Source organism: Hydra vulgaris, chromosome 02, assembly GCF_038396675.1.
Source record: "Hydra vulgaris chromosome 02, alternate assembly HydraT2T_AEP".
NCBI classification, from domain to species: Eukaryota; Metazoa; Cnidaria; class Hydrozoa; order Anthoathecata; family Hydridae; genus Hydra; species Hydra vulgaris.
In genome coordinates this window covers 6,206,533-6,225,798 of record NC_088921.1, presented here as the reverse complement: position 1 = coordinate 6,225,798, position 19,266 = coordinate 6,206,533, and the positions used below count along the sequence as shown (strand labels likewise).

The following is a 19,266-nucleotide window of genomic DNA, read 5'->3' as shown; positions in this document are numbered from 1 at the left end:
GGCACTTGTCAACGAAATTCTGCCTGTGTGCTGTCACCTGTCAGCTAATTGCTCATGTCATGGCATGGTATAACTCCAGACTCCTGAACTGTTTGCTGTGGTAGTATAGTTCGTTTCGTTTTTAAGACATGTAAAATTAGGAACACTTTTTAGCATTGTTTGATGTTGGTTGCAAATCTTTTGTCCAGTACTGTATATATATATATATATATATATATATATATATATATATATATATATATATATATATATATATATATATATATATATATATATATATATATATATATATATATCTATATGAGCAATTATAAATTAGTAGAAAATCCCTTAACAAAAATTTTTCTTATTTTACGCTGTGTTTCATTAATAAAGACTCATTAGAAATGAAAGATCAAATTAATAAAACTTCAATTTATACCAAAAATTAAATTACAGGAAGTCGCAAATGTCTTAACTACTGTAAATATTCACACATTTGTTGAATTTGCTTGAATAGACATTCTTGAATTTGTTGAATAAACATTCTTGGTTTGCGAGTGTAATTATTTCAAATTTTTCTTGAAGGCATAACGGGTGATGCGGAAGTTATCGGACAAATCCTAATTTAATTATTTGAGAAGACTCCAAAATACAATATAGAACAACAAATAAAGGCAAAGAAAATAAGCAGGAAACTAGTTAACCAACTCTATAACACAAAATCGCTTCTAGTCATCAATGACGAAAAATACTTTTGTTTTGCAGGGGACAACATGCCTGGAAATTCTGGATACTACACAAACAACAAAAAGACATGCCCAGAAAGTGTTCGTTTTATAGGAAAAGAGAAATTTCCAAAAAAATTATCAATGTGGATAGCCATATCAGACCGTGGTATGTCCGAACCATTGTTTCGCACTTCCAAGGCTGTAGCGATCAATTTATCAATCTATATTATTGAATGTTTAGAAAAACAACTTTTCCCATTTATTCACAAGTATCATGGAGACTTTAACTATTTATTTTGGCCTGATTCAGCAATTTCTCATTATTCTAAAGATTCTCTAAATTGGATGGAACAATATGTTTATTACGTTGATAAAGAATCCAATCCCCAAATGTGGCTCAAGCACGACCAATTGAAAATTTTGGGGGACACTTGGCACAGAATGTTTACGAGGGAGATTGGCAAGCTTCAACAGAGCAAGTTTTGATTAATCGCATTTAAACTAAAACTACAAGAAATTGATTTATCCTTTTTATAGTCGCATATGAAAGGCGTCAGAGCAAAATTGAGATCAATTGCAGATGGTAGTGTTTTTCATATAAAAAAATAATATATTTTTATTAAAAGATAAATGCTTTATTTAAAAAAATATAATAGTAGTTTGTTTTATTATTTATAAATAAGTTATTGACGTTTTTATTTTGTCTGATAACTTCCGTATCACCCGTTAGTAAACATTTTTTAGAAATATTGTTATATGGAGGGGCTGTTTTAAGGTTGGACCAATTCCGTGTGAAATCATCAATATTTTTATCTTTTAACTCCCATATATATTTTGACAGCATGGTGTCTTTTAAATACTTTTTATTTTTAAAAGATTGCTTATGATTGGCAAAACGTTTTTTCCATTCACCCTCTGTTATGCCAATATATTGTTTATCAGGTACATTTTTAGAGGACACAACATATTTATATATCACATTTTTTGATAAACAACTTCCACTCTTAGGACAATTGTTTTTTTGTTTACAATTACAATTTTCTGTAGTTTATTCATTTAGGGTTTCTTTTTCGTTTAACCCTTTAACAGTCCATGCCGTAATAATACGCAAATCCAAAGTGGTTTCTAAATGTCCATGCCGTAATATTACGCAAACTAAAAGTGGTTCCTGAATGTCCATGCCGTAATATTACGTTTTGGTGTATCTCCTCATAATTTCTTTCTTTTTATGAGTAATTATACTTCTAATCGTCACAAAATTTATTACTGCATAATTAATAAGCTTTTTATTCAATTTTTTACTTTAGCACGTGTTTACTTTTATTTTAAATATGGCAGACAAGCAATTTTTTTCAGTGCAAAAATCATTAACGAAAAAGCGAATATTTACTCACGAGGAAATAGAAAATTATATATTCGATAAAAACGAGGAGTTGAGTGAGGTTTCAGAAGAAGAGTATAGTTTATCTGATGTTTCTGATGAAGAAAACTCCGAACCAGAGATATTAGAGTTAAGTTTAGAAGAAGAAATGCCTGCATTTGTTGATGCTCTTAGTTCTAGTGACAATTCCTTAGAAAATGTATTTCCTGGCTCATACACACCGATTTGGAAATCTGAACCTTCAAATAATGGAGTTCACTCCTTTGAATTTACTGGTATTTCTGGGTGCAATCAAGATATAGTCAAAAATGATCCTCTTTATTTGTTTGAGCTTTACTTTACAGATGAAATTTGTGAGTTTATTGTTAATGAAACTAATCGATATGCTTCCCAAACTATAAATAAAAAAGAATTATCAATTAAATCCAGAATGAGGCGTTGGTTGCCTGTGACAGTTTCAGAGGTCAGACAATATATTGCAATTTTTTTATATCAAGGAGTACTTTGGAAGCCCGCGTATGAAATGTATTACACCACAAATCAATTGTTTGCAAGTGCTGGTATTAAGTGGTTGTTATCCTATAACAAGTTCAAGTTAATCGATAAGTTTATTCATTTTGTTGATTCTAGCACATTACCAAATAAATATCCTGTTTTATCCAAAATAAGCACAGTATGGGATTATTTGACAAAAAAATTACAAGAGGTGTATACACCTCCACAAAATATATCAATTGATGAGTCACTTTTGTTGTGGAAAGGTAGACTTTCTTGGAAACAGTGTATTTGCAGCAAAAGTGCCAGATTTGGTATAAAAACTTTTTCATTATGTGAGTCAGATTCAGGATATGTATGGAAATCCATTTTATATACAGGATCTGAGCTGACTAATACTCTAAGTTCAGATTATCGCTACGTTGCAACAAAAATCGTTATGTTTCTTATGGATAGCTTAGTTGATCAGGGTTACAAACTTTACATTGACAGCTGGTATTCTTCCTACGAGCTTTCATCAGTATTATTGCTAAGATCTACAGATACCATAGGAACACTTCGAAAAAACAGAAAAGGTTTACCTATTTCTATCCATGAAAAGTTAAAAAAAAATGAACGCAAAGTTCTTTACGAAGAAAAAACAAATATCATGATAACACATTGGAAAGATAAAAAGGATGTTTATACCATTTCAACTTGCACTATTGATGGAACTAAAAATGTTTTAAGAGCTGGGAAAGAAAAGTTAGTTCCTTTAGTTATTGATGATTATAATCAAAGTATGGGAGGCGTAGATAGAAGTGACCAAATGATGACATCATACGAAGTTGAAAGAAAAAGGGTAAAAAAGTGGTACAAGAAAGTGTTTACTCATTTAATTAATCTAGCCGCATTTAATGCACAAATAATTTGTAAAAAAATGGGTCGTAATATGACACCTTTAAACTTTAGAACAATGTTAATCACATCGATGATTCAACGATATGGCCAACAGCCAAAAAAATCTCACTCTAGATTGGTTGCAAACAACCCCTTACGCTTGATTGACCGACATTTTCCATCATATGTGCCAGCATCTGAAAAAAAAATTAATGCTCAGAGAAGGTGTGTGGTATGTCACAAACAAAAAATAAGAAAAGATTCTAGATATGAATGTGTAGAATGTGATGTAGGACTTTGTGCAGCTCCATGTTTTATGACTTTTCACACAAAGACTGAATATTAGAACTTATTTTTTATAAAAATTCTCTATTATTATAGTATGGTTATAAATTCTTATACATGAATAATAGTGTTTTTTAGTGTTTAATAGTGTTAAAATAGTAAAAACTTTTTATTTAATTTAAAAGTAAAAAAACGAAGTTTTAAAAAAGCCGGGACATTTAGAGACCACTTCAAGAAAAAACGCAAAACTTATAGCGACCGTTTTTAAGAAAACGCGCGGACTGTTAAAGGGTTAATAAAGCATTATTGTGACCTTTTATAATTCTTTCCATAATTTTTGTACAACTGTAGCTAACTTTAATTGTATTTTGATTAAAAATTTAATATAATTTATTAGAGGGCGGAAATCCTTATCAACCAATTTTAAAAACACTTTTAAAATTGGTTGATAATGAAAAAATATCCTTTAATACTATATTAAAACTTCGACAAGGTTCTTTTATTACAGGTTATTACTACTAAACACCTCTGCAATTCTCTTGCTTCTTGTTAAATGTTTTTTGTTCATTTGGGAAACATTGAATCTGTTGATGACAGGCTTCATTTTCGCATGAGCTGATTCAGAAGCCTGCTCTGCATATCTTCCAAGAGAGTGCCCAGATCTGGAGATAAATTCTTCTAGGTGTGCTGTAATAGCATGTACTTTCCAAGTGACAGTTACATCTTTTTGAAGATACTATAATAAAATATCAATCAATTTTTTTTAAATTATGCTGTTTATTGAAGTGATATCTTTATAAGAAAAGTATTTTGTATAAAATTATACAAAATTTTTGTATAACATTTATAGTGAAACACCCATGTGCTTGCACAAACTATTAAAAGCAAAAAAGTACATTTTATATTCTACCTCCTTACAGTATTCTTGGGTAACCATGTAAGATTGCGTGAATGCGTGAATGTCTTCTTTGTAATTGGGATCTAAACTGTTTCCGAATGTTCCTTGAACTACCACGTGGAACTTTTGCAGCGGTTTTAATAGAGGTAATAGCTCTACTGGCAAAATATTTTCTAGCTCATCGCACTGTTCTAGGATCCGTTTTGAAGTATTTCCTTCATAAGTTCCACTATGATATCCTTTTCTTAAACATCCCAAGCTTGCAACCCACATCTCAAACTCGGGCCACAATTTGGTTAGGAATGATGACATATGATTTACAAAGCCCATCAGTAAGTGAAGTTCTGGCAAAGGTATAACATCTAACACCAACTTGGATTTGTTATCTTCCTTAATCAAGCATGGCTTCACAACATTCTATGTAAAAATAATATTTGTTAAAGTCTGATAAAATGCAGAACTTTTTAAGGCAAAGCATTATCTTTAATGTATAATATTAACATTACCTTGAAGTCCTGCATCCTTTTGTGTGGCGATCCAGCCTCGCAATATAGTATAAGATCTCAAAGTTCTGAGATCTCCAGCAGCAATACTTGATGTACCTTCACACCAGGCACAGGAATGTTTTCCCACATGTGCCTAGAATAATTTATATAAGGATCATGATTTACATTTTATCAAGTAGTACACGCATATACTTGCATGTACTACTTTTTACATTACTTAAACATATATATGTGTTCAAGCAATGTAAAAAATATATAATTTGGAATATAATATATATATATATATATAGTACCGAAATTCCCAACAATATATTGATGAGTTTCATATCTGATGCCAGAGAATATTTGCATTCATGCAGATTTATGCTTTCGACAATCTGCAATAAGTTATGATGGGTCTCTTGTAAGTTATCTGCATATGCAAGAACAACAGAACTATTGATCCCAGAGTATGTCCCTCTATCTCCCATGTCGTCCTCTCTCTCTTTTTCAGGCTCAAATATGTTACAGATTACTTTCAATGAACCTCCACCTAAATTGAACATTAGGGAACATTTTACTAAATACTATATTTAAAGAATGCTAAAATTTATTCTGAAACTACCTTTGTAAGCTTATTGTTTATTTTCTCTCCAGCTTGAATTGTCTTAACAGCATAAAAATCTGAAAGGATCTTGCTCCTCTCGTCTAGTTTTGCCTCCATGAATGACTCAAATTTAATACCGCATTTTCGAAGCCCCTGCAACATCTGCTTATTCATATACTGACTAAGTCCTAGTTTGTTTATTAGAGGCTGGATCTCTTCAAATTTTACTTTCTTTTTTTGTTCAATTTGTTTGCCAAGGGTTACAGGAACTAAAGCTCCTCCTGTAATAAAATTATTAACTGTTCTTACATATTTGAAAATAGCTGATACTGAAAACATGAAAATTGTTATTTCACATGTTATTTATAGTATATTAGATAGGAAACCTAACCTGTTGAAATAGTGATCTCTTCTCCAAGGTTTGTCTGTGAAGATGTATAGATGTTTTTGAGCAGAGTTGAAGTAACTTGCTGTTGTACCTGTGATGATCTGCTACTTAGGTGGGTTGAAACATTTACCTTCTCCTGCCCAGGAGAACATTTGTGGGGTAAACCTTTACCAAGGTTACAAAAGCATTTAGGGCATAAAATAAGAAGTTTTTCTGACTTTGACTTTTCAATTCTAGCTTTAGTTTTCTTTAGTACCCTATGATCCATGAATTTTGCCAAAGAACAGACTGTACACTGTATGACACAGTCTCTTCCAGACTTGAAAAGCATTAGGTCCGCTTGCTTCCAGTTTTCAGTAACATTTATTGGAATAGGATTATTGGAAGCCAGCTTGTACATGTATGATTTGCATGATGAACAAATTCCTTAGAATAAAACTAAAGTTATGAATTCGAAAATAATATCTGTTTTTACAAAGTACGTTGTTGTGAGGGAGCTGTAAGACATGTTTTCTTTAAAAAAATATTTAGTTTAATACATATTGAATCGTAAAAAAAACAACTGTCAAAACACAATATTAAATTGACTACAATACTTAACTTATTGCATTTAAAGTTTTAATGTAAGTTTTACGTGTTGGATACTCAAACAAATGTCTTGAATAATTGGGATTGATATGTTCTTTGATCATTTTCTCCAGTGTCAGGTTTATGGGTATACAATTTAAATCTTTCAGATGGCAGCAGGCACAAACCATTCTCTGATTGTCCTCGTGAAATCTCTTATACTTATTTTTTTTAAAGAGTAAGCGTGGCATAACCTTTTGGTTCGTTAAACTAGTTTTGTAGATTTTATTTTTTATTTTTCCAGATTATCTATTTAAAACATACAAGTATATATCTAGCTACATTTTAAGTTTCGAAAGTGAGCATAAGAAGACAGTAAAAACTAGAATAAGTGTTTATAAGAACTACTATTTTATAGTAATCCATTAAAATATAGAAACAAAATAATAAAAACGAGATAAATAAATGATAAAAACGAGAATACATAAAAAATACTACGACTGCAATTGGAGAATCATTGTGTTAATACACATTTATATATATATAAATATATATATATATATATATATACATATATATATATATATATATATATATATATATATATATATATATATATATATATATATATATATATATATATATATATATATATATATATATATATATATATATATATATATATGACTAGTTACGCAATAAAGCTACAAATATTGATATATTGATATATAATGGGAATCAGATCTAATTTTTTTGGCTTTTAACTAAAATGTCGTAGTCTTATTATATTTAACAAAAAATAATAATAAATATTGTATTATCAACCATATTGTTGATTTAAACACTAATTACAGAAGTTCAACCTTTTAAAATCTTACAAAAATCTTATGAAATTTTTGCAAATTTTCAAATTTAATTTTCTCAAAAAGGGCCACACATTAGAATTTTTTAAAGTCAGAACCTCATAATGTATGACATTAGTGACCTAAATCCATTGAAACTTCCGGGATCATATCATTTTATACCTAAAACCTATATTTGTGAACTGTGTGTATAAAATGGTGCACTTTCGACTTAATTTCATTAGTTTACCAGTGGGGTTCAACTTGACACATATTGTTCATATTGAAATAAAATATTCTTGCCTCATTTCAACGATCAAAAATGTCACCAAGAAAAAACAAAATCTGGAGATATTTTCAAAAAACAAGTGACGGTGCTGAATGCAAGGCGTGCAAAAAGTCTTTGAAAACTAAAGATGGAAACACAAGCGGACTTCATTGTAACCTCGAAAAAAAACACAGCCAAGATTACGTTAAGTATTCTGAAAAAACTGACGACTCTCTTCTTCCTCCTCCTAAGAAGAAACAACGAACCACGGTCGAAATGCTTGAAACAAAGTTGAAATATGACAAAGACAATTCCATTCAAAAACAGTTTGACTCTGCAATGCTGGATTACTTTTGCACTGATCTGGCATCCTTTTCAGCAGTCGAAGAAAGAGGTTTCAAGAAATTGTTTGACATTGCAAACCCTAAACTGAGCCTTCATCACAGAACAACATATTCAAGAAAGCTTTCAATTCGGTCAAGCGAAGTTCGAGCTGGAATGAAGAGCATAATAACGGAGATTACGCCAAATCTGAAAAGTGCTGCATTTACTTCTGACCTTTGGACTTCTAGAGCTCAGGACAGCTACATCTCTTGGACTTTTCATGCTATTGACGAAAATTAGAGACTACATCACTGTACACCCCATGTCCAACAGTTCCCAGGCAGACACACAGGTATCTTAATTGAAGGAAAGCTGGATTCTTACTTAGAAGAACTAAATTTGCCTGCTGATTTGCCAATGTACTGCGTGAACGACCAGGCAAGAAACTTGAAACTTGCAGTCAAATTGTCAAAGCGCCTTGACCAATACTTGTGCAACAATCATATTTTGCAATGTGCAGTTTGAGACTCATTTGGAATGACTGCTCGAATGGATGATGCGTTGCAAACATGCAAAGATTAGGCTTCTTTAACTCACCAGTCAACAATTGCAGCTGAGTTGCTTGAATCAGAATCAGACGCTCAAGGAATGAATTTTAGACAGTTACGCCAATCTGTTGACACAAGATGGAATAGTGAACTGAATACCATGGCTTCTGTCCTACATCTGAATATGCAAATGAAAATATTTTTTCTTCAAAGACCATTAGTGCATCACAGTGGAAATCAATTGAGGGAGCTGTAGAAATTTTTGCACTACTTAAAGAAGCTACAGAAACGTGGTCGGCTGAGTCTATTCCAACAATTAACACTGTCGCCGATTCTCTTTATTTAATCCATGACAAAATTGATCAATAAATTGAGACGGATGGAAAAAATGGCTACGGTGTCTTGTATACAAAAAACTTGAAAAGCTGCATTGAGAAAAGATTTCCTCTTTGTCACACTGGAAACTTATTGAGTGCTGCAGCAAACTACTTAAATCCTGCTTTAAAGGGACTTCACTTGAAGCTCTTCAAAAAATTTCAAACAACAAAAGAATGGTTAGCCTCACAGGTTAAGAATAATGTTGAGTGCCAACCTGTTTCCAGAGTCCTTTCAGCAGATTTGTCCCCTAATTCAAAACTGAAGCGCAAGTTAAACGTCAGACTTGAAACACAAGAGCCAACATCTGAACTGAATCCTATTTTGAGCAAAATGTGCCAGTATGAATATCTCCCTGATGCCAAAAAAGACTTTCCGATTCTTGATTGGTGGAAATTGCATTTAAATACATTGCCAGAACTCTCTTCATTAGCTTGACAAATTTTAGCTATTCCAGCAAGTTCAACTAAACCAGAGAGAGTTTTTAGCTCAGGTGGAAATGTTGTCCGATCATCCAGACACAACTTACACCCAGTAAAAGTAGAACAAATCATCTTAATCAGAGAAAACATTGTCTTGTTGGAAAAGTTTCACAAAAAAGTTCTGAATTTATATTTGAAAAAGTTGTTTACATTAGACGAATGTCATTTGTGTCTATTTGTCAAAACCGTGTTTACATTTTTTTTTTGTAATTTAATTTTTTATTTTAATAAATTTGTTTTCAAAAATCGTTAAATTTCTCGTCTCGTTCTCGGTCTTACGAGAAGTAATAACTTCTCGTCTCGGTCTCGTCTCGGTTTGAAAAAACCTAGTCTCTCTCATGGTTAATCTTTATTGATGAAACACAGTTTAAAATGAAAAACTTTTTGTTAAGTGATTTTCTACTAATTTATAATTGCTCTGTTCTTTTAAGAAAATTGAGCACTCTATTTTGTAGAATATCTTTTAAAACTGTTTAACTATATATATTAGGCTCCTTATTAACATTTGTGGAGCACTCTTAATTGTATTTTAACATTTCGTGTATATATAAAAACTAAATTTCACTTACTCTTTGAAAAATATACCTATACTAGATGAAAAAAGTTATACTATTTCTTTGATTGAAAAAGTTGAGCATTTTATTAAAAGAATTCGTTGGAAGGCCCATTTTTTTTTTAAATTAAATACAAACACAGATAATGTATTTATATCTGATTTAGTAAATTTTGAAAATGACCTATTGCATTTAATTAAAACAATAAAGTTTCGCCCTATAAAAAACGATTTTCAAACGGAATTAAAGTTAGATGTTAAAAAAATTAAATCAAACCCTAATATTTTGATTTTTGCTGATAAAACAAATAACATAAACCAATTTATAACAGATAACATGAAAGAAATTTTACGCGACAATATTACTTGTTCTTATGAAAAAGCCCCCTAAAAGTTTGGAAAACGCAATTAATTTAGAAGCACAAAGTATTGCTAAAAAATAAACCTTAATAACTGAATCAAATCAACTGCCCCTGCCCAAGCCTACGTAACACTAAAAGACCATAAACCAAAATTTCAAAACAAACTTCCTTGAAAGTTATTGGTTTCCTCAAAAAGTGAGATGGGACATGTAAGCAAAATTAAATTGGACAAAATTAATAATACTCTTAGAAATAAATTAAATTTGCAACAATGGAAAAATACCATTGATGTTATAAATTGGTTCTCCATAATCGAAAATAAAAATGACTGTAAATTTATTCAATTTGATATTAATAATTTTTACCCTTCAATAACTGCAGGTATTTTAGATAAAACAATTGAATTTGCAAAAAGCCACACAGTTATTCCTTAAGAAATAATCCGTATAATAAAACATTGTAGGAAAACCTTACTCTATTTTAATTTGGAAACTTGGAAAACGAAAAACATACATGACTGCTTTGATGTAACAATGGGCAGTTATGATTATGGAGCAGAGATTTTGTTGACTATACGTGTATAGTCAACAAAATCTCTGCTCACGTGTATGTGAATTTGTTGGACTATACATATTAGATTTATTAATTAAAATAATCAATATAAATGATTTAGGCCTTTATCGAGACGATGATTTATTAGTAATGCTTAAAAGATCTGGTCCGCAGCTCGATAAAGTTTGAATAGATATTATAAAAATTCTTAAAAATATTGGCTTTCAAATCGAAACAAACATAAATTTAAAATAGGGAACTTTCTTGTTTTCACATTTAACCTCTCTGAAAGTTCATATAAGCCTTTCAAAAAACCAAACGATGAATTATTGTATATTAATATTAACTCTAATCATCCACCCCAAATTCTAAAATAAATCCCTATTTCAATTAATAACAGATTACACCAAAACTCATCTAATGAAAATGTATTCAATTCCTCTAAACGAATATTTAAAGATGCCCTAAAAAAAAGTGGTTTTGAAAATTTCGAACTAAAATTTGACCCTGAAAAAAAGAATACAAAAAAACGAAATAGAACTAGAAATGTAATTTAGTACAACCCCCCCCCCCCCTATATTGCCAAAATGTTTCCACTATCATAGGAAAAGTGTTCTTAAAATTGGTCGATAAGCATTTCCCCGCCCTCTAATAAATTACATAAAATTTTTAATCGAAATACAATTTGAGTTAGCTACAGTTGCACAAAAAATATGGAAAGAATTATAAAAGGTCACAATAATGCTTTGTTAAGCAAAAAAGAAATCCTAAATAAAAAAACTGCAGAAAATTGTAATTGTAAACAAAAAACAATTGTCCAATGAGTTGTTTATTAAAGGAAGTTGTTTATCAAAAAATGTGGTATATAAATGTGTTGTTTCCTCCAAGAATGTACCTGATAAACAATATATTGGCATAACAGAGGATGAATGTAAAAAACGTTTTGCCAATCATAAGCAATCTCTTAAAAATAAAAAGTATTCAAAAGACACCATGCTGTCAAAATATATATGGGAGTTAAAAGATAAAAATATTGATGATTTTATACGGAATTGGTCCAACCTTAAAACCCTCCATATAACAATATAACCTAATATAACCACAATATAACCTCCATATAACCTAAAGCCCCTCCATATAACAATATTTCTAAAAAATGTATACTATGCCTTCAAGAAAAATTTGAAATAATTACGCACGCAAACCAATAATGTTTATTAAACAAAAAATCGGAATTAATATCTCAATGCAGGCACGAAAATGAGTTTCTCCTTAAAAACTATAAAAATAAATGAGCTTACATAATAGTTACATTAAGTCTCTAAAAAAGTAATCATTTCCAAGGAATTCTTTTTATAATAGTGTCAGCAAATCCAACAAATCCAACAAATATGTCAAAATTGACAGTAGTGAAGACATTTGCGACTTCCTGTAATTTAATTTTTGGTATAAATTGAAGTTTTATTAATTTAATCTTTCATTTCTGATGAGTCTTTATTGATGAAACACAGTGTAAAATGAGAAAAATTTTTGTTAAGTGATTTTCTACTAGTTTATATGCATATATAATATATATATATATATATATATATATATATATATATATATATATATATATATATATATATATATATATATATATATATATATATATATATATATATATATATATATATATATATATATATATATATACTATTATATAGATTATTATATATAGATTGTTATATATATATATATTATATATAAATACTGACTCCTTCAAATGTCGCACATATACCAATTTTTAAAATTATTTTTATGAAATATAGACGATGAACATGAAACAGTTTAAAAAGTAAAAAAACTTACGAAAACTTTATTTACCGGATGTTTAAACGCTTTTTTTTTTAAGAATTGTTAAGAATAGTTGTCAGATCAGGTTATCCTGCTACTGGTAACATGTAACCCAGTACAATCTGCTTCATGTCCTGCTGCCTTGTAGGATATGCCCTTTTAGACAAAGGCTAGGAGATGCCAACTCCGACTTAAAACACCCCCTGCCTTGGGGCTCTTGGTTGAGTAAAGGCTAGAGATGGTGTCTTAATAAAAATACTCATCTTGTAGAAGGCCTTCCAGGCAAAGAATTTAGGGGTAAACAAATTCTATCTGTTGACCAGCCTCGCACACCCTTCTTCATCTATTAGGCTAGCGCAGATGTATTTTTAATACATTGTTTCCAGTTTAGGGTGTTGAATGCTGGATCTTCTTGACTCAATGCATGGGTTTTGCTTGTGTTTCAGTTTTTTTGTGTCTCAGTCTTTTGTTGTGGATTGTCAAGGCCACATATAAAGCCCTTTGTTACAGCTTAGGATTTATTAATAGTATATAAATATTAAAATAAGATCATCTTAAATATTAGGTAATACCATAAATAAATAAATACCATAGATAAATTAGATAAAATAGAAAACAAACAAATAAAGAAATAAATAAATACCATAGATAAATACCATAAAAAGAAAGAACTAAAAAGTTAAAAAAACAAATTTGAAAAAAAAACTTTGCTATTAATGATAATGATTCATGGCAGTAATTATCTAATTTAGTTTTTGAACTTACAAGATCATTGAATATAATATTAACTTAAGTTAATTGCATTGTTTTTGAGTTGATGTATAGGTTGCCTGCTGAATAAACGGAGGTCTTAATAAATAGGAGTGTTGGAAATTTTATAAAATCTAATAAACAGGGGAGGAGGAATCCTAATAAATGAAAGGGTCAGAATTTTAAAAAAGTTAAAAACACGAAAACACTTGAAGAAAATTATTAAACTCAGAAGAACAACTTAATCTTTTTTTGAAATTAAAATAAAATCTAAAACTGTAGAAGCATTGATTTTTTCTGTTTGGTTCTGTTTCTTCATATTGTGGCGCACGAAATTATGTTGCTTTTTGATGATAGTGACAAAGAATATTTTAAATAGCTTCAGCAAATGTTAACGCCTAATAGTTTTGAAAAAATCCTTTAGAAAGTTAATTCACACTTAAAAATAAGAAATATCATTTATGAATAGAATTCTTCCAAACACATACGCAAAATGAAAAGAAGTTTTTTGTTGTTATTTTCATCTATGATGTGAAACTTACTTTTGACTAAAAAAAAAGTAATTTCTCAAAGTAAAAAAATACCAAATTCATTTTTTATTGCTTCAAAATAAATAAATGGGGTAGTCCTAATAAGCTACGAGGGCACAGTGGGCTTGAATCCCATATTTTTGGAAAAGTCATAACTTTTTTTCATTTCATCCATAGGCCTCAAAATTTGGTATATAAAGTAATTGGATGATTAAAATTTGAATGAGTATGATTTTTTTTGTTGTTGCCATGACAACTCCAGTTGTATACCAAATCATTTTTATGGTTAGTTCCAAAGGGTTATTTTTAGCCAAATGTTTCTAAACTTGGTATGCAAATTAATTTGATGATTCTAATATGATTGAGCATAACTATTTGTTTTAATTTACACATTTCCAAAATTATAAAGATACAAAAGGCACATTTATAAACCAATATTATCTGTGGATGACCTCTATAAGTCAATAACTCCAGCTAGTAAGTTTTTTGTTTGGGTGTGACTTCAGGCTGTCTTTCTCAGAGATGCAATAAATGGCTCAGATGTACGCAGTAGTCGATTAAACAAATTTTGGTTAGTTTTCACACAAGATAATTTTCTTGCAAAATATTCACGATAGTTTTGAAAGCCTTTATTGTGTGCTTTTGAGTTTCTTCAGAATACATACCAATGACTAATGCTAAAGTTTCAATAATTTCAGAACCATGTGTTAAAATTTTGTGGAGAGATTGTGGCATATAGTACCAAGGATGATGATGAACATATGGTCGAGCTTTTTTTAAACAGAAAGCCTCAAATTTATCAGTGTCAATATCTTAACCACATGTCGCCAATATAATATGCAAATTTAGAATCAGTTCAAGATCAATATTTAAAATATCTGCAAACTTTTCCACATTTTGAAATGCTCTTTGAGATGTATTTCCATAATTTGATGTTCCACTACCACCAGATTTCAAAACACCAACTATCAAGCCCATTTCATCTTTAAATCTATTTTGAATTGATTGATTCAGAGCCTTTACTTTAGATTTATCTTTTATTGTTCTTGCGTGCCACTTTTTGAAAGTCATTTTATATCCAATATGTAACAAACATTCAAAAAAACATATCCAAGCATGTAAAGATGATAAACCAAATAAATTGCCTGACATACCCTTTTTCAAAAACATTTTTTCAATATCATTCATTGCTTTTTTTTTGAGACCTGCCCCACATATAGTACAGCATTGACCAAAATTTGTAACATCTGTAAGAGCAGTGTGAATTTTTTTTATCATTAATAGTAATTTGTATTATTTGATGTATTTTGATTTTTTTATTATTTATATCAACTTCAGTATCTTGCAAGTTTGAAATCTCAAGCCTAATGTGATCTCTTCTTGTTTAGAAACTGCTGCTGTTTCTTTTTCAAATTTAAAACGCAGAGGTCTACATTACATTGTGATAATAGTCGTGGATTTCGCTGGGTACCTGTATCCATTTGAAAAGCCACATAAGTACAATGGCACTAGGCAAGTAATAAAAAGTGTCTGCTAACTGTTTAAATTTCTTGTTACTGTTCCTTGCGATATTTGTTTATATATGGACTGTCCTGTGTTACCATCAAAGCCTATTTTGTATCTCTGAAAAAGTCTATCTGGAGTGCCTTTATTGCTAAGGACATTGTACTGTGCCTTGCATATTTTATTTGTTGTATGATCTACCAAAGCTTGCAGTTTTATTTCATCTGAAAAGTCTGAGACAGATATATCTGCAGAATAGCATATCAGTTTTGCATTCCGAACATCATTATATGGATGATATATATCAACTCCCTTTTCAACTACTTGATTTTGAATAATTTGGTAGAAAACTTTTGTCATTCTAGCGTCTAAAAAAAGACAAAGAGCTTCATCTTTAGACATTCTACAATCTTTTTTTGAGATTTTTTCAATTGGATTTTCTTTTCTCTTTTTAGTTTCTGAAGCAAATTGTAACGCAGTAGCAAAATAAATTTAAGTTAAGTGACTAACTTAATGTTTTTTAGTTTTGGTAGATTAGTCATCAAAGTTTGTCTTAATTGGTCTTGCAATAGGTATTGGTGTTACATTTAAAATTTCAGGAACATGGTGTGGCAGCCATTTTTTATTCTTTTCTTCAAATCAAGCCGTATTTCAAATCATAGATTGCGTTATTATAATTCCTAATTGCTGCTTGTTGCAATCCAAATTCATAGCATCAATAAGTTTGTCCACAATACCAGAGTCAGATATTTCTAGATTATTAAGCTTATGCATAATAAATTCATAGATATCAAAATATTTCGTTTTCGGCCTACAAATACAAAAAATATTTATAAATATTAAAAATATTATTATTGAGACATTTGGACAATCAGATATGAAACAAGCTTCAAATATTTATATGTTCATTTTAATGTGATAAAAAAGATGTTTTGCTAAAAAATTGCGATGATTGGAGCCTAAGAACACACAAAAAAGCCAGTATGTTGGTCCCCTAACCCAAAGATGAAACTTGTAAAAATCATATATAGAGACGCAGCTGACAACTGCCGACAATAGGTAAAATATATATCGATGATGTACATGATGTATATTGGGCAAAATATTTCAAGTCTCAAGTTTCTGGAGCACCATGGACCGCAAAAGTATTTCATTAATTAAGTGAAATTTTCACTAAAAAAAGTACTTTACGTATGCCTTAATTAGAAATCAATTTATTTAGTATAGTTTGCATGCAAAATAGTTTTGCAATAGCTCATTTGATAGATTATACTTTTATTTAATTTAATTAAAAAATGAAGTTTTAAAGTTCAATAACAATTAGCTAATTAGAAACACAAAAAATATTACTAAAAAAATAAAAAAAATTTAAAAAAAAACTAACCTCTTCTATTAACAGTTTAAAATGCAAATGGCATGATAGTTATACAGAAATATATACATTTTATAAAAGCTGGATGTTTAAGCTATAAAATGGTATATAACTATGTCATTTTTGAAAACATTTTTTTAATACTTTTTTCCACCACATGGCCCACTATGGAGGGGTTGGAAAAGTAATAAAGAATTATTAAGCGTCCCCACCCCTCCCCAGTTTATTCAGCAGGCGAGAGTAATGTTTTAGATAATTTTATTTTATTGATCTATTTTAAAAGAAACAAGACAAATCAACATCTGTGTGTAGTAAATACCACTTTGATTTAATTTTAAACTGATTAAGCAAAATATTCTTCTCTGCAACAATGGTTGAAAACTTTTCCATAGAAATGGCCCCGCGATTGTGAATTGAATAAGAACTCAGTTTTGAATACGATACACGGCTGTTTCACTCAATATAAAAACGAGCGTGACGTTATGAGTTTATCAAAAAAAAAAGTATTTCCGCATAAAAAGTATAAAAATTCACAAACTTTAAATTAATAGTAACTTTTTTATATAAATGCTTTCATCTTGCAATTAAAAAAATATAAAAGATCTATCTTTCCTTGTTAAATAAATATTTACATTAATTGGAACAAAAATAAATATTGCCAAAATATTTTTAATAATTTAGAACCACTTTTCTAATTTTCGCATATTTTCCGGAAAACATGAGTTAGGCCAACTAAGATTTCATAACATAGCTTTGTGCTTGATATTTGAAATTTGGAACACTTAACCCTAAATGTCCATTCTATCAGATTCCTGCGTCATCCTAGAGAATTTTTTACAAAAAGACTGTTTTTAAAGCATTTATATTTTTTAATTGATCGTTTTTAAATGCAAAACGTAACTTTTTTGATGAATGACGTAAGTTGATGAAATTTCAACCTTTTATGCAAATGAAAATAAAAAAATTATTTTACGTGCCTTCAGCTATGTTATGAAATATGTTTTCAAAAATGTCATGTTTTACAACTAATCTTGTTAGTTTTAGGCGTACATTTGTGTTGACGTTTTATTGCGATGACGTAACCTTTATGCGTTACGTCCCAAACTATTTATTAACGAATATTCTACAAACAACTGTTTTGGCGAGTCAATTTTTAAAGTATAAAAGTTAACAAAGTTACGCGGAATTTTTCTCTTTGGATTATCAAACTAATATCAGATAAGTTGTTAAATCCACTTTTATCTAGTGCATATATTTGTTAATTAATATTATTTTATTTGTTTTTATTATATTTATTAATAAGCCAATATTATTTTGATAACAATGTATTCAACTGAGATGGAAATTCTAAAACAACATATTGGATGGAAAAATGGTTGGGAAGATAGGTGAAACTTTCCTTTTGTTAAGCGATTAATTAGGACAGATAAGATCAGTAACAATGTCATTTCCATTTTAATGACAGTCTTTAAAATAAGAGGTGATTTATTTAGTTTTATGAGTTTTCTTTTGCCAATTGATTTTGATATGCCTAGTAATGACAAGTTTGATAAAATGTGCCTAAAGTTAACACGCCAAAAAAAGAAATATAAAAAAAATTTTAAAGCTATAAAAAACGAAGAATTTTTTAAAATGCAACTGTTGCAAGCTCCACCCAAAAAAAAAATCAGCAGATGCAGATGACTTTTTCACTTTAAATAACAGTCAGGAGCTACTGAATCAAATTGATCAATTAACTTCTGAAAATAAAACAAATATGGAGCAAATAGAAAAATTTAAAATGCAAGTATTTAAGTTGGAAGCTGAAATTACAGATTTAAATTCTAAAAATAGGGCTCTCAACACACATTGTAACTCATTAAGTTCTCAATTAGAGACTATGAGTATTAGGCTAATTACTGAGCTTCATCAATATATAAATTTATTTGCTATTGAGTTTCATGCTTGCTTTCCAAATGAAAGTATCACACGAAAAATGCATGAACTTATTTTTAATGTGCCACTATTTGTAAAGTTCCCTAAAACTATTGGGTTGCTAAGTGAAGTGGAGGGAGAGTGTTTGCATAATAGCGTAAATAAGGAATTAAGACAGTTGCATTCAGTAAGAAATCAGGAGCAGAAGCTGCATCTTGTTTTAAAACGCTTTGAATTGCACAGCAAAGCTGATAGGAAGCTTCAAGCCTCTAAGGTGAGAAAGTGTGTTGTGTGTTCTGAGCGTGGCGAAAATTCTTTTTATAGACAAGGTCTTTGTTTTGTTTATGGCCATCAAATTTA

The 19,266-nt window shown here is 29.8% G+C and overlaps 1 protein-coding gene across 1 annotated transcript; it reads left to right on the top strand.

The window, feature by feature from the left end:
• Positions 1-2,041: 2,041 nt before the first annotated feature.
• On the top strand, positions 2,042-3,811 carry LOC136075762 (piggyBac transposable element-derived protein 4-like). The gene has a single exon (XM_065789199.1). The coding sequence runs from the start codon at positions 2,042-2,044 to the stop codon at positions 3,809-3,811; it is 1,770 nt and encodes a 589-aa protein (XP_065645271.1).
• The last annotated feature ends 15,455 nt before the right edge of the window (positions 3,812-19,266 follow it).